Source organism: Hyperoodon ampullatus (genome assembly GCF_949752795.1).
Source record: "Hyperoodon ampullatus genome assembly, chromosome: 1".
NCBI classification, from domain to species: domain Eukaryota; kingdom Metazoa; phylum Chordata; class Mammalia; order Artiodactyla; family Ziphiidae; genus Hyperoodon; species Hyperoodon ampullatus.
In genome coordinates this window covers 10,598,382-10,611,304 of record NC_136914.1, presented here as the reverse complement: position 1 = coordinate 10,611,304, position 12,923 = coordinate 10,598,382, and the positions used below count along the sequence as shown (strand labels likewise).

Here is a 12,923-nt window from a genome sequence, read left to right as displayed (position 1 = left end):
TGAGAAAACTAAAATAATAGTGCTGACTGGTACCAGAATAAGTTTATGGTTTTTACTGTCTTTGGCTTTCAGTATTTATTGCTCAACAATCCCATTTAGGCATTCTAAAACTTTGCCACTCTGATTACTCCTTTTCTGCCACACGCTCATTTTCAGTCTTCCTCCACAAAGAGTTGCAGGCCCATCATCAATTCAATTCCTCTCTGTTTCGAAGCATGTATGGCTTCTACTGTCCTGGTTGTTTCCTTCTATCTCAGAGAAAGAAGCTTTTTCCAAGGCTATTGATTTTAATCTTCCATTTGATTTTATGATTCATTTCTTTTAGGTTCCTAATCTTATTCTATTGTTTCTGCGTTTTAGGAAGTGATTTTTCTCCTTAAATCTTTTTTTTTAAATTGAGGTGTAGTTGATTTACAGTGTTGTGCCAGTCTGTGCTGTATGGCAAAGTGACTCAGTTTTATACATATATGCATTCTTTTTTTAATATTCTTTTCCATTATGGTTTAATCCCAGGAGATTGGATGTAGTTCTCTGTGCTACAGAGTAGGACCTTATTGTTTATCCATTCTGAATGTACTAGTTTGCATCTGCCAACCCCAAATTCCCAGTCCATCCCTCTTCCTCCCCTCCTCCCCGTTGGCAACCACAAGTCTGATCTCTGTGTCTGTGAGTCTGTTTTTATTTTGTAGATAGGTTCACTTTCCTTACCCCTCTTTTAAGATTTCAAGTCATTTTTATCTTAACCTTCTCATTTTTTCAAGCAGCAAGGTCTTTGCCTGTTTTTTCCCTCAAACCTTTGCCACAGTTCTACTGAAAGCTTATTCTGTGTGTTCTGAACTCGGTTTTTTGCAACTAGTTTGTAACCCCACCACTACTGGAGTCAATGACAGAGAATTTTGGAAATTATGGAATCTTTTGTAAGGCCCTGGTGAAACTTACATTTAATTCTTTAAGGCAGTAGTTCTCAAACTTGACCTTGTAGAAGATAACAGAGATCTTGGATATTTTTGGTCTGATGGATCATGAACCACACTTTGAAAAAATACCATCTTAAGACATCTAGAGCCATTAAAGGTTTTTGAGCATTAGAGAGGTGTGATAAGGTCTAAGAATTGGGGGGATCCCCTCCCTTCTCTGTTGAAACATTACCTCTGTTCGGATTTTCCTGATCTTCCTGGTTAAAATTTCAGTGCTACTTGCACTTGCCATCACTCTGCTTTATTTTTACTTCTGAGTATTCATCATTTTCTGACAATCTTACATAACTTACCTATTATGTTCTGTTTTCAATATTGGATTATAATGAAAACTTCCTAAAGAAACAAAATACCTTTTCTGGTAGACACACAGAAGTATTTTTTGAATTGAATAGGTATTTATGAAGGAAATGTTGATTTGAAAATGTTTTTAAAGAAGTAAAGAATACATATTCAGTGATTTGAATACTGTAGAGTAGCTTCTACTTTAAAATATCTAGACTCTGACCTATCTGAATTCATTTCCAGAGCTTATTTATCTTGATCCAAACATAGCTACAATAATAGATAGTCTTTTTTAAGTAGCAGCATCTTTCTCATTGCATGTTCTTGGCTTTTCTTTTATTATACATGTATTAGGAAGTGAAATTGTGCAAAATACATATATGTATATGGATCTCAGTTCAGTACTTTAAAACAGTTTTTTTTTTTTTTTGCGGTACGCGGGCCTCTCACCATTGCGGCCTCTCCCGTGGTGGAGCACAGGCTCCAGACGCACAGGCCCAGCGGCCATGGCCCACGGGCCCAGCCGCTCCACGGCATGTGGGATCTTCCCAGACTGGGGCACGAACCCGCGTCCCCTGCATCGGCAGGTGGACTCCCAACCACCGCGCCACCAGGGAAGCCCTAAAACAGTTTTTTAGTCATCAGAAACAAAACAACTGAAGCTTGTCATCTATAGGACATTACTAAGGAGAAACATGTTGACCTGTTGTTAGTTGTATGGATTGGGCTGCATTTGTGGTCCAGTGAAGCAGTCACCCTGTGCCTTCCTGATAGCAAATTGGGCTTCAGTTTTACCTTGGTATAGTATGTTTTCCTTTAAAAAATACATAGTTTTTAAAACATTATGATGTTTGATTATCTCTGGTGTTTGCTAGGTAAAATATTGTTTTGGAATTCATTCTAAAATTGACATTTTAAGCATTTATAGGTAGACATGTTGAGTTGAGGGTTTCTCTGTTTATTGAACTCTTGTCTTCTTGTTTCTCCTTTTTTTAACCAAACTGTTAGAGTGTCTGTAAAAAGTCTGTTGTCTGAAGGCTCTAGATTTCCCTTGTTTATTTTTTATTTTTATTATTTTTTTTAATTTTATGCAGTGTTTCACAGAACTAACCCCCGAGTTTTTTTTTTTTTTTTTTTTTTAATAATTCTACAGCATTTCTATTTATTGATAGATTGATTGATAGGCTGTGTTGGGTCTTCGTTTCTGTGCGAGGGCTTTCTCTGGTTGCGGCGAGCGGGGGCCACTCTTCATCGAGGTGCACGGGCCTCTCAGTATCGCGGCCTCTCTTGTTGCGGAGCACAGGCTGCAGACGCGCAGGCTCAGCAGTTGTGGTGCACGGGCCCAGTTGCTCCGCGGCATGTGAGATCCTCCCAGACCAGGGCTCGAACCCGTGTCCCCTGCACCGGCAGGCAGAGTCTCAACTATTGTGCCACCAGGGAAGCCCCACCCTTGTTTATTTTTATAAAAACTTGATTTCAGGATCTTAAATGTTTTTTGGTTTAAATTCTTTCATTCTCTTTGTGTGATAATAGGGAACATTCAAAGCAGTATATCTTAGATATGAAAATAAGAAATGGTATTAAGAACTGCATTGGGTTAATGAATATTTCATGAACTTAATAGATGTTTTTCAAGCCTGATAGCCTTTTAAAATTTGAAACAGCCTAACTGATGAATGACCAATGCATTTTTCCCCCTTCTGAATAAATACGCTTGTATTGCACAATGTCTTTTGATTTTTTTATTTGATATTTTTTCATCAACTGTATTGAAGTATAATTGACACAATAGTTTTATGTTTGTAATTCAGTGAGTTTTGGCAAACACATGCGGTCATTTAACCACCTTACAGTCATGACGTAAACAGTTCTATGATCCCCATAACTTTTGCTCCTGCCCTCATCCCCTTGCCACTTCAGATCTGCTTTCTACGAAATCCCTACTTAGAATTTCATATAAGTTGGATCGTACAGTATGTAGTCTTTTATGTTTGGTTTCTTTCATTTAGTATAATGCTTTTGAAACTCATCTGTGTTGTTACCCATAGCAGTAGTTTGTTCCTTTTTATTTCTGAGATTGTTGTGTGGAGGCATGTTGAAACTTTGATTTCTGAAGTTGTATTAATATTCTGATAAAATGCATTTTAAAATTTTTTGTAGCAAACTGACCGGGCAAATAGATTTGAGTATTTATTAAAGCAGACAGAGCTGTTTGCACATTTCATTCAGCCTGCTGCTCAGAAGACTCCAACCTCACCTTTGAAGATGAAACCAGGGCGCCCACGAATAAAAAAGGATGAGAAACAGAACTTGCTGTCAGTTGGCGAGTGAGTAATATTTGATACTTAATAGTTGAAGCAAACTTATTTTTGATAGTCTTCATTAGGAGCATAAAATCACTTTATTAAAAAAAATTGTTTTGGTGCTGTTATTTATTTGGCCTGATTGGCTTGGCAGGATATAGCCATACATACATGTATAAATAAATAAAAATTTGCATAATGCTTTATTTTTATATGGACTGAATAGGGAATTCAGATGTATTCCACTCCTTGGAGTGGAAACAAATGCAGAGGTTAAGCGGCCTATTTAACATCACCTAGAAGGAATTAGAATAATCCAGCTTTGAACTTAGATCTGACTTGGGGTGTGCTCTAGTCTCATAAACCACATATATGCATTGAGGGTATTGCTATTATCTGAAGTCTGTGCTTGTGTGTGGATGTTGTGATGATTTATGCCACGGCAGTTTGTTTAAAATTTTTGTTACATACTTAGTTTTCTTTATATAAATTGAAGTGTCAAGGTGTATGATGACACTGTTAGGTGGTGGTTCAATATGTGTAAAGTAATTCTTACGTGTTGAATTTATAAATTCTTTTTTAGAATTTGTGCTGGTTGGATAACTAAGATGTTCAGTTTGTAATAATAAATTTAGGGCAATCTCAGCTCCCTGGAATGGCTATATGTAATTTCCAAAGTGAAAAATGAAATGTGATCAGTAATTAAAATATGCTAGGTTATCTAAAAGAGGAGAGTACAAACTGTTATCAACACTGTTAAATTTACTACGTAGTATACAGAAACATGGAAGTATTAGCTCTATCTCGAGGGGATTATCATCAAAAAGCATATTACCTTAATTTTATTTGGGGTATTCTACTCATCTGATATATCTTTTTTGCTAATCCATTGTTTGTAACGAAAGTGCTTTTGTTTTAATACGTATGAAACTTCATGAGAACTTTGCAATTCAGATGTATTTAAATTTTTCAGACTTGAAGTTTGCAGCTGTTTAAATAGCGTCAGTCTCGTGCTCTGGAAATGCAGACTGCTGTAATGGATATTGTTATGGGGTCATCAGTATGATGGCATGAGAAGAAACACTTCTATTAAGAGCCTGTAAGATAAAGATACCATGTAGTAAATAGATAAAATATTGTTCAGCTTTGATCTTATTAGTGTTGGTGAAGAAAAGGAGTCTTGGTTAATAGATTTCTTTTCTACCCATCAAACCATCTTAAATGGAAAGTTAGCTTAAGTGAAGTAATTAGGGTAATGGTACTGTCCTGTCCTTCAGTATAAGTACATATATGCTTTTTTTCCCCTTTCCATCATCCAGTTAACAATCAGTGATGCCTCAATTTGAAGTAATAAAGCATATTCCAGCTTTTATCTTCAGTTCTAACAACCATAATAATCAACTATCTTGATAATATATTGTGAAGGAGATTTTATTAAAAAAAAAACGAAGTTAAAATTCTCAGTTTATGGAGAATAACTTGGGGTTGGGGGGCGGGTAGATCTTTGCACTAAGTTTCATAGGGTTGGAATGCAGAGAAGCACAAGAAATAACACCAACACTAAGACCTTCTGATTGGAAGCACATAAAACAAACAAAAACATCCTTGTGTTTTTATTGCCTTGGCCTGCATTTCTGAGGAATATTTCTCTGTCTGGGAAGGCTGATTATCCTCTCCCATCAAGCATGTAGTTTTGGGAGAAATAAGCAGTGAGTTAGATTTAGAGGTCACAAGAGTGGAATAATCTACTGTTTTCTAATTTAAATGAAAATATTTGTTGAAAATATGAAGGTATAATTGGAAACTTGAGAATTGGGGAGTAAATAGTTTTACTTACCTGAGTCCTTTAGAGATTAAGAAATCTGGCAAGGGGCTTCCCTGGTGGCGCAGTGGTTGAGAGTCTGCCTGCCGATGCAGGGGACACAGGTTCGTGCCCCGGTCCAGGAAGATCCCACATGCCGTGGAGCGGCTGGGCCTGTGAGCCATGGCCGCTGAGCCTGTGCTCCGCAGCGGGAGAGGCCACAGTAGTGAGAGGCCTGTGTACCGCAAAAAAAAAAAAAAAAAAAAAAGAAATCTGGCAATATTGTAAGTGCAGAAAATTAGTTATTAAGAGGAAGTATCATTCTTTTGGGATGTAGAATCTGGGCAAGTGTATTTAAAATGCTTTGAGTAATTCTGATGAATCTAGTTAAGAGTCATTGCTTAAGCCCAAAGTCTCTATTCTGCATATTCTGCAGCTTTTGATGAAAGCTGTAATTTTAAAAATGTGACTTCTGGTACTATTTGAGGTCAGGGGGCAAAATACTTAACTTTAAAATGCAAATTATGAGGTTTTTCTGACTCCATATTTCCTTGAAATTAGATTGTCACATTTATGTTTATCAGGTTCTGGTTAACCTAAGGTATTACTCTATTTTAAAAACTGTATGTGTATCTTAGAAAACCATGTAGAACATTTCAGGTTTAAATTTACTAATGATTTCTACTGTTTACTTTTTTAGTCTTAATTTACATGCCTGTTAAGAAATTATTGTGTAATCTTGGTCAGCCTCTTGACTATTATGTTGAAATAGTAGCTGGTAGTTAAAATTAAAGCCAAAACTCAAATCACTTGATTTTATTTTAAACTTGACAGCTATCGGCACCGAAGAACAGAGCAAGAGGAGGATGAAGAATTATTAACAGAAAGCTCCAAAGCAACCAATGTTTGTACTCGATTTGAAGACTCTCCGTCATGTACGTTACACATATTTAATTACTTGATCTCTGAAACATCCCCTTTTGAGATATCCTTTGGTTAATGTTTTGGATTTTTCTTGGCTGTAATTTATAAATGCAATTTTTAGTGATCTTTTGAAATTTATTGATAGTGGAATGAACTTCAGATATTTTTTGGATGGAAGCCATAGTATATTAGTATGATAGTGGTGCTGTATTTCAAAGGGTCATAAAACGCCATTGTGCTTGTGGTCTGAATGTATATGTAAAACTGGGAATGAAGTTTGCCTTATATTTGCCCCAGATAAGAAGACTAATGTGTAAAAAAAAGCACTTCATAAAGAGTTTTTTTTACTCATCTTCTGATTTTCTATTTGTTTAAAATTTTTTTCCAAAATGTACTTGTTATTAAAGGTTTTCCAAAAGAAAACATGGTTAACAAGGTTTAGGTTTTACCCACATATGGTCTTGGTTGTCTGGTGGCACGGTTGTCTTCACTGAAGCCCAGCGTTTTTTTTCCCGACCTCCTTTCTCTGTCTCACTTGATGACAAGTTTGTATGATCATAGTGGTTGTGAGCAAAAAAAATTTATAATAGTCAATATAGGACGTGTAGTTTGGATTTGTTATCTTAAAAATTAGCAAACTGAACTTCAGGGAAGATAGGATTTGGTTAGAAATTCAACAGTGTACCTCCAGATTTTGTTTTTTTTTTTTTGCTACACAGTACGCAGTTTCCATTTCTTTTCATGAAGCTAGAGGCCAGAACCAGATCTACAAGGAGAAAGGAAATTTGAATTATTTGAGTTATCTCTTTCTCACATTCCTACATTGTAACTAGTTTTCCCAGCATTGATTAACTTTTCATCTCAAAGCGGTGTTTTTCAAAAGGGATGGAGTACATAATACATAGTTTTTTTAAAAGTTGGGTTATTTATGATTCATATACTTAATAATTAGTATGGGGTGGGAAATATTTAATAAACCCTGAAAGAGATACATTTCCTTTTTGTAGGACCCCTTGGAAAAGTAAATTAAGGAAGGGTAAAGGAAAAACAGTCTCTTCTAATTCCTGTTTCCCCTTTGTTAGGACAAAAACAAAATCCCCGGAGAACCTCTGTTGAGGTCATCAAGGAAGGTGAAAACGTTTGGTTAGAAACACTTGTAGTAACATTGAAAAAGGAAATAGGCCAAAGAGTCTCTAGGACCAGTGTATGGGTAACATAGGAACTGAGGGATTGAGGTACTCTGATGTCTCCAGTCACGTTTCCTGTACTCGGTTGTCTTCCATATCCGTCATCTCCACTCCAGACCACCGCCGCCGCTACCTCCACTGATTTGAAACTTGCAAAATTCCCATTCTTAAGACCTAGTAAAGAAAGTAGTACAGTCAGAATAAACATGTGTAGGCCCAAAATTAAACCTCTGAGTATTAGATGGAGGGGGAGCTTCCCACCTGTTTTTATTGTCTTTAAAATGTGCATGTCGTTTTTCTTTTGTTCTTAGATGTAAAATGGGGTAAACTGCGAGATTATCAGGTCCGAGGATTAAATTGGCTCATTTCTTTGTATGAGAACGGCATCAATGGTATCCTAGCAGATGAAATGGTATGTGTTTGATAGCTTTGTACAAGTCCACATTTTATAATTTAAAACCTTATACATCATTAGATTTATAAAAGTTAAGGTTTGTAGCGTATAGTTTATTGATTATACTCTAGAACTGTTAGCAAACTAACCCTCTGTCAAACTGATAAAAGCTCACTTTAGTTGCATAAGTGGGATCTTATATCTGTACTTCAGCTGTGAGGAATTATTATCTATGAAAGTGTAATAAATTTAAAAATAATACATTTTGAGAAGCATGCCTTTGGTTGACTTTTACAATGTAATGATTTGGCCATCTCCCTTCAATTATACAGAACACAGGTGGTGGGGTCAATTGAATGTCATCGAGAAATATTTTCTCCATGATGGTAGCTTGTACAGTTCTATCCCATAAAACATTATATCTTGTTTACTATTTACTAGTTATGTAGTGAATGTTTTATGTTTCCCTGTAGCTATAGTGCTAAGACAATTGCTTAGAGAAAGTATGGAGTCAAAAGAAATAGGTCTCAATTCTAGCTCTGCTAGGTGACCTTGGGAAAGTCACTTAAATATCTGGGCCTTATGGAGATGGTAATAGTACATCCTTCAAAGACTTGTGAAGGTTAAATGACGTAACACTCGTAAACTTGACACATACCAAGTTTTTGCCATTTGTTAGCTGTACACATAGCTTTTCTTTTAAATGTTTCTGTATATGTCAGGAAGTTTGAATATGGAAGTCTGTTTTGTTTTTGTATTTCATTGCTTTGTGCTTATTTTTCTTTCAGGGCCTGGGAAAGACTCTTCAAACAATTTCTCTTCTTGGGTACATGAAACACTATAGAAACATTCCTGGTCCTCATATGGTTTTGGTTCCTAAGTCTACATTACACAACTGGATGAGTGAATTCAAGAGATGGGTACCAACACTTAGATCTGTTTGTTTAATAGGAGATAAAGAACAAAGAGTAAGTTTCTCATATTTCATTACATTTTTGATATTAAAAGAATTTGAATTTAGGTTTTGTGGGAGGGGGATAACTAGAGGAGGGATAAAAGAGAAAAAGGGTCCAATAATAAGCTTGGTCTTCACAAATATTAGTAATTTATAAATGTAATATTTTTTTGATGCTTAAGATTTATACTAGGGAAATAGAATTGTAGACTGTAGAAAGCTATAAGAATATAGTTTTCTCCTGCTTTCTGAGGGTAGTTATAAAATCAAAGGCTGTGTCTCATTCTAGCAGCATTTTCTTATTTTTAAAAGAAGTTTTGAGTGTGTGAGGTGGTTAGAAATTTAAGGAGCCAGATTTTTAGATTGATGTATATAATGGTAATAGTCATGGAATAGTAATTTGTAATAGTAAATAATAATGTAAATAGTAAAAATGTAAATAGTAACGTGATAAGTCGGTATGATAACGATCGAAATAAGTTAAAATATTGGTAAGTTGGCACATCCTTTTTGGAAGAAGATATGGAAATAATGACACTATTAAGAATATAAAATTCAGATTAAAAAATGTACTCATACTGCATTGAAGGACTATGTACCTAATTTTGTTTTCCCTGTATTCAGATATCAGTGATGACTCTAGATTTCTTTTCTCCTTTTGTATTCTAAGTTACAAAATTGCTTATTATGCTTTGAAGCCCAATTGTTAACCAGTCTTTGCTTTAGTTTCCTCACCTGTAAAATGAGAAAATTAATAACAATGTCTTAATAGATCTATAAACATAAAAGGAATGAAAGTGCTTACTGCAAGCTAGCCTTTAGTCCTTATCTATCTTCATGTCAGAAAACTCTCTATGCTTTCCTAAACCTATGTGCTAAGAATTTCAGCACCCAGTGGAATCAAGGAAAGAAGACATTTTAAGAATTAGTCTGTTGACTTTTGCACCGAAGAATTTTGTCAGTTGGTTTTTACTAAATGGCTCTGACGTGATTACTTCATGGTTAATGAAGTTACTTTGAGCTGGTCTAGCTGCTTGCGTACTATAGATGACTCTTCTTTTTACTATTCCCACCCCCTTTTACATAGTAGATTACATCCTGTCATCAGTAAATTTAATGTATAGTTTATTTCTGCATGATGTAAATTTTTTCTTTTGCTACACAGGCTGCTTTTGTCAGAGACGTTTTATTACCAGGAGAATGGGATGTATGTGTAACATCTTATGAAATGCTTATTAAAGAGAAGTCTGTTTTCAAGAAATTTAATTGGAGGTACTTAGTTATAGATGAAGCTCACAGGATCAAAAATGAAAAATCTAAGGTAATTTGATATTTAGATGTGCAAATCATTTGTACCTTAGTTTAGAATTTGATCGATGTACAGAATATTCATTCTAATGATGAATTTGTTTCTTTCAGTTGTCAGAAATAGTGAGGGAATTCAAGACTACAAATCGACTATTATTAACTGGAACACCTCTTCAAAACAACTTGCATGAGCTTTGGTCACTTCTTAATTTTTTGTTGCCAGATGTCTTTAATTCAGCTGATGTAAGTATTTCTTATTATTTTCTAGTTGGAATAATGTTTTTTAATACTATACATTTTTGTAATAGAATTGGCCTGCTTCAAAAATCAAACAGATGAATTCATAGAAAAAGAAATCAGATTTGTGGTTACCAGAGGCAGGGGGAGGGGGGGAATTGGATGAAGCCAGTCAAAAGGCACAAAGTTTATTGTACTTATTTATCTTCCACTTATAAATAAGTACTAGAGATGTAATGTACAGCGTGATAAATGTAGTTAACACTGCTGTATGTTATACATGAAAGTTGTTGAGAGTAAATAACAACTAAGAGTAATTAACAGTAATAAATCCTAAGAGTTTTCATCACAAGGAAAAATATTTTTTGTTTCTTTGATTTTGTACATATATGAGATGATGGATGTTCTGTAAACATTGTGATAATCATTTCATGGTGTGTGTAAGTCAAATCATTGTGCTGTACACCTTAAACTTATACAGAGCTGTATGTCAATTTATCTCAATAAAACCAGAAGAATTGGGCTTCCCTGGTGGCGCAGTGGTTGAGAATCCGCCTGCCGATGCAGGTGACACAGGTTCGTGCCCCGGTCTGGGAAGATCCCACATGCTGCAGAGCGGCTAGGCCCGTGAGCCATGGCCGCTGAGCCTGTGCGTCCGGAGCCTGTGCTCCGCAACGGGAGAGGCCACAACAGTGAGAGGCCCATGTACCGCAAAAAAAAAAAAAAAAAAAAAAACCCAGAAGAATTAAAAAAAAGAATTGGCTTACCTTTCAGTACTACTTGAGATAATCATTACTTTTTCACGCCTTTAGGTAGTTAACCTCGTGTAACCTACCATGTTTTGTATGCATCCTGAGAATTTACTTTTGTGCCTTTTGATTTTAGTCTTATTTTAGAAATCATGGTTTGTTCTCTCTGGAATGTCGTAGATTCACATTCTTATTTGGTGGTCCTGTTGGCCTGACATTGTTTCAGTGGCTCTAGGTGGACTGCTTATGTTTTTAAGGTAGTGCTCAGGGTGGTCCCCCAAGTGAATTTGCGTACTTCATGTTGCCTGTGTTTTAAGTCCCCAGGATGCCCTCTCCCCAAGATGGCCTTCAAGTTTGGTGAAATATGTCTAACCATTCTTTCTTACAGTCTAGCAAACATAGAACCTAATCCTTACCTTTGATAGATTATTTGCAGTGATGGAAATGGTTAATTAACTTTGAATTGTTGGTTGTACTTAGGAACATAATGTACATTATGTCGAGAGTCTGTGCTTATTAGTAATTTCATTTTTTTGTTGGACTAGAATTCATTTTTGACCCTTTGTTCCCATTGCTGGAGTGTGTGTGTGGCTTTGAAGAGCTTATTCAAATAAGTTCCAAAAAAGTGTTAATTTGGTTTGTTGTGTTAAGTAAGGATCATTTTAAGAGTAGAGAAAATTGTATTCTTGAAAGACATTTAGTCAGTGCCATCAAGCTACTTTAGTTCTGCTTTATGTATTTTGGTTTTGTTTTTGAGATAATTTTTTTCCTACCACATTGACACTTTCATTTGTTTAATAATCTCTGCTAAAGCTTTGTTTTAGTTAACACAGTGAATTCTAAGATTATGTTTACTAACAAAGCAAATACAGTTGACCCTGAACAATACAAGTTTGAACTGGGTGGGTCCACGTTTTTTTTTTTTTCAGTAGTAAATACTATAGTTCTGCATGATCCACAGTGGGAGGGCTGACTATAAGTTATATGTGGATTTTCAACTGCATGGAGTGTTAGTGCTCCTAACCTCTGCGTTCAAGGGTCAGCTGTATATAATAAATATGCTAAAGAGGTAAGGATAGGGAAACTGTCCTTGTTCAAATCCTACCCAAGTACTAATGAAATACTGGTAATCTCAATTTCACTTTTAGTAAGTTTAATGAAAATTGACATTGCTCTAGAAAGCTTGTGTTTGAGTAGTCTGAATGGTCTTTGAGAACAAACCGTGAAGTGGTTTTAATTTTTAATGTTTTCTGAAACTGAAGAAGTATATTTTTTCAAGGATATTGATTTTCTAATTCTGTAAAACTTGGTTTCTAACAATTTTCTTTTCGCTATGAAACTTGGCATCTGGATGTTTTTGAGAAAAATGTTAAGGAGATAATATGATTCTCAAACTAGTTCTAAAATTAATTGCTAACAATAGCGCACATGAAAAATAAGGAATTGAACTAAATGATTTTTGCGGTTCACAACTCAAACATTAAATTAATTTTAGAAATTATTGTTATATGCTATATTACTAGCATAAAGGGTATTTGTAGTTAATATTATCTCTGATCTTAATGTATTTTTTATTTGTTAATCTAGGACTTTGATTCCTGGTTTGATACAAACAATTGCCTTGGGGATCAAAAGCTAGTTGAGAGGCTTCATATGGTAAGTATTTTGGAGTGGGGTTAGAAAGCATATTTCCAATGGGAAAAATGCTACAGATTTAATTTAGCGGATTATTTTTCTGTTAACAGAAAGCACAGTGGCTTTAGCATCAGATCTGTTTGAATTCTGCCCACTTAACTGCTTAAT

At 35.3% G+C, this 12,923-nt stretch overlaps 1 protein-coding gene across 1 annotated transcript in view; it reads left to right on the top strand.

Annotated features, from left to right (window-relative positions):
- SMARCA5 (SNF2 related chromatin remodeling ATPase 5) overlaps positions 1–12,923 on the top strand; it is a gene marked incomplete at its 5' end in the record, with an annotated part of 45,829 nt that overhangs the window by 5,372 nt on the left and 27,534 nt on the right. Inside the window, 7 exons of the mRNA XM_079714968.1 lie at positions 3,423–3,589; positions 6,201–6,301; positions 7,789–7,889; positions 8,660–8,839; positions 9,992–10,147; positions 10,246–10,377; positions 12,708–12,776. Of these exons, the coding sequence (XP_079571094.1) occupies positions 3,423–3,589; positions 6,201–6,301; positions 7,789–7,889; positions 8,660–8,839; positions 9,992–10,147; positions 10,246–10,377; positions 12,708–12,776 (906 nt within the window). The remainder of the gene's footprint in view (positions 1–3,422; positions 3,590–6,200; positions 6,302–7,788; positions 7,890–8,659; positions 8,840–9,991; positions 10,148–10,245; positions 10,378–12,707; positions 12,777–12,923) is intronic.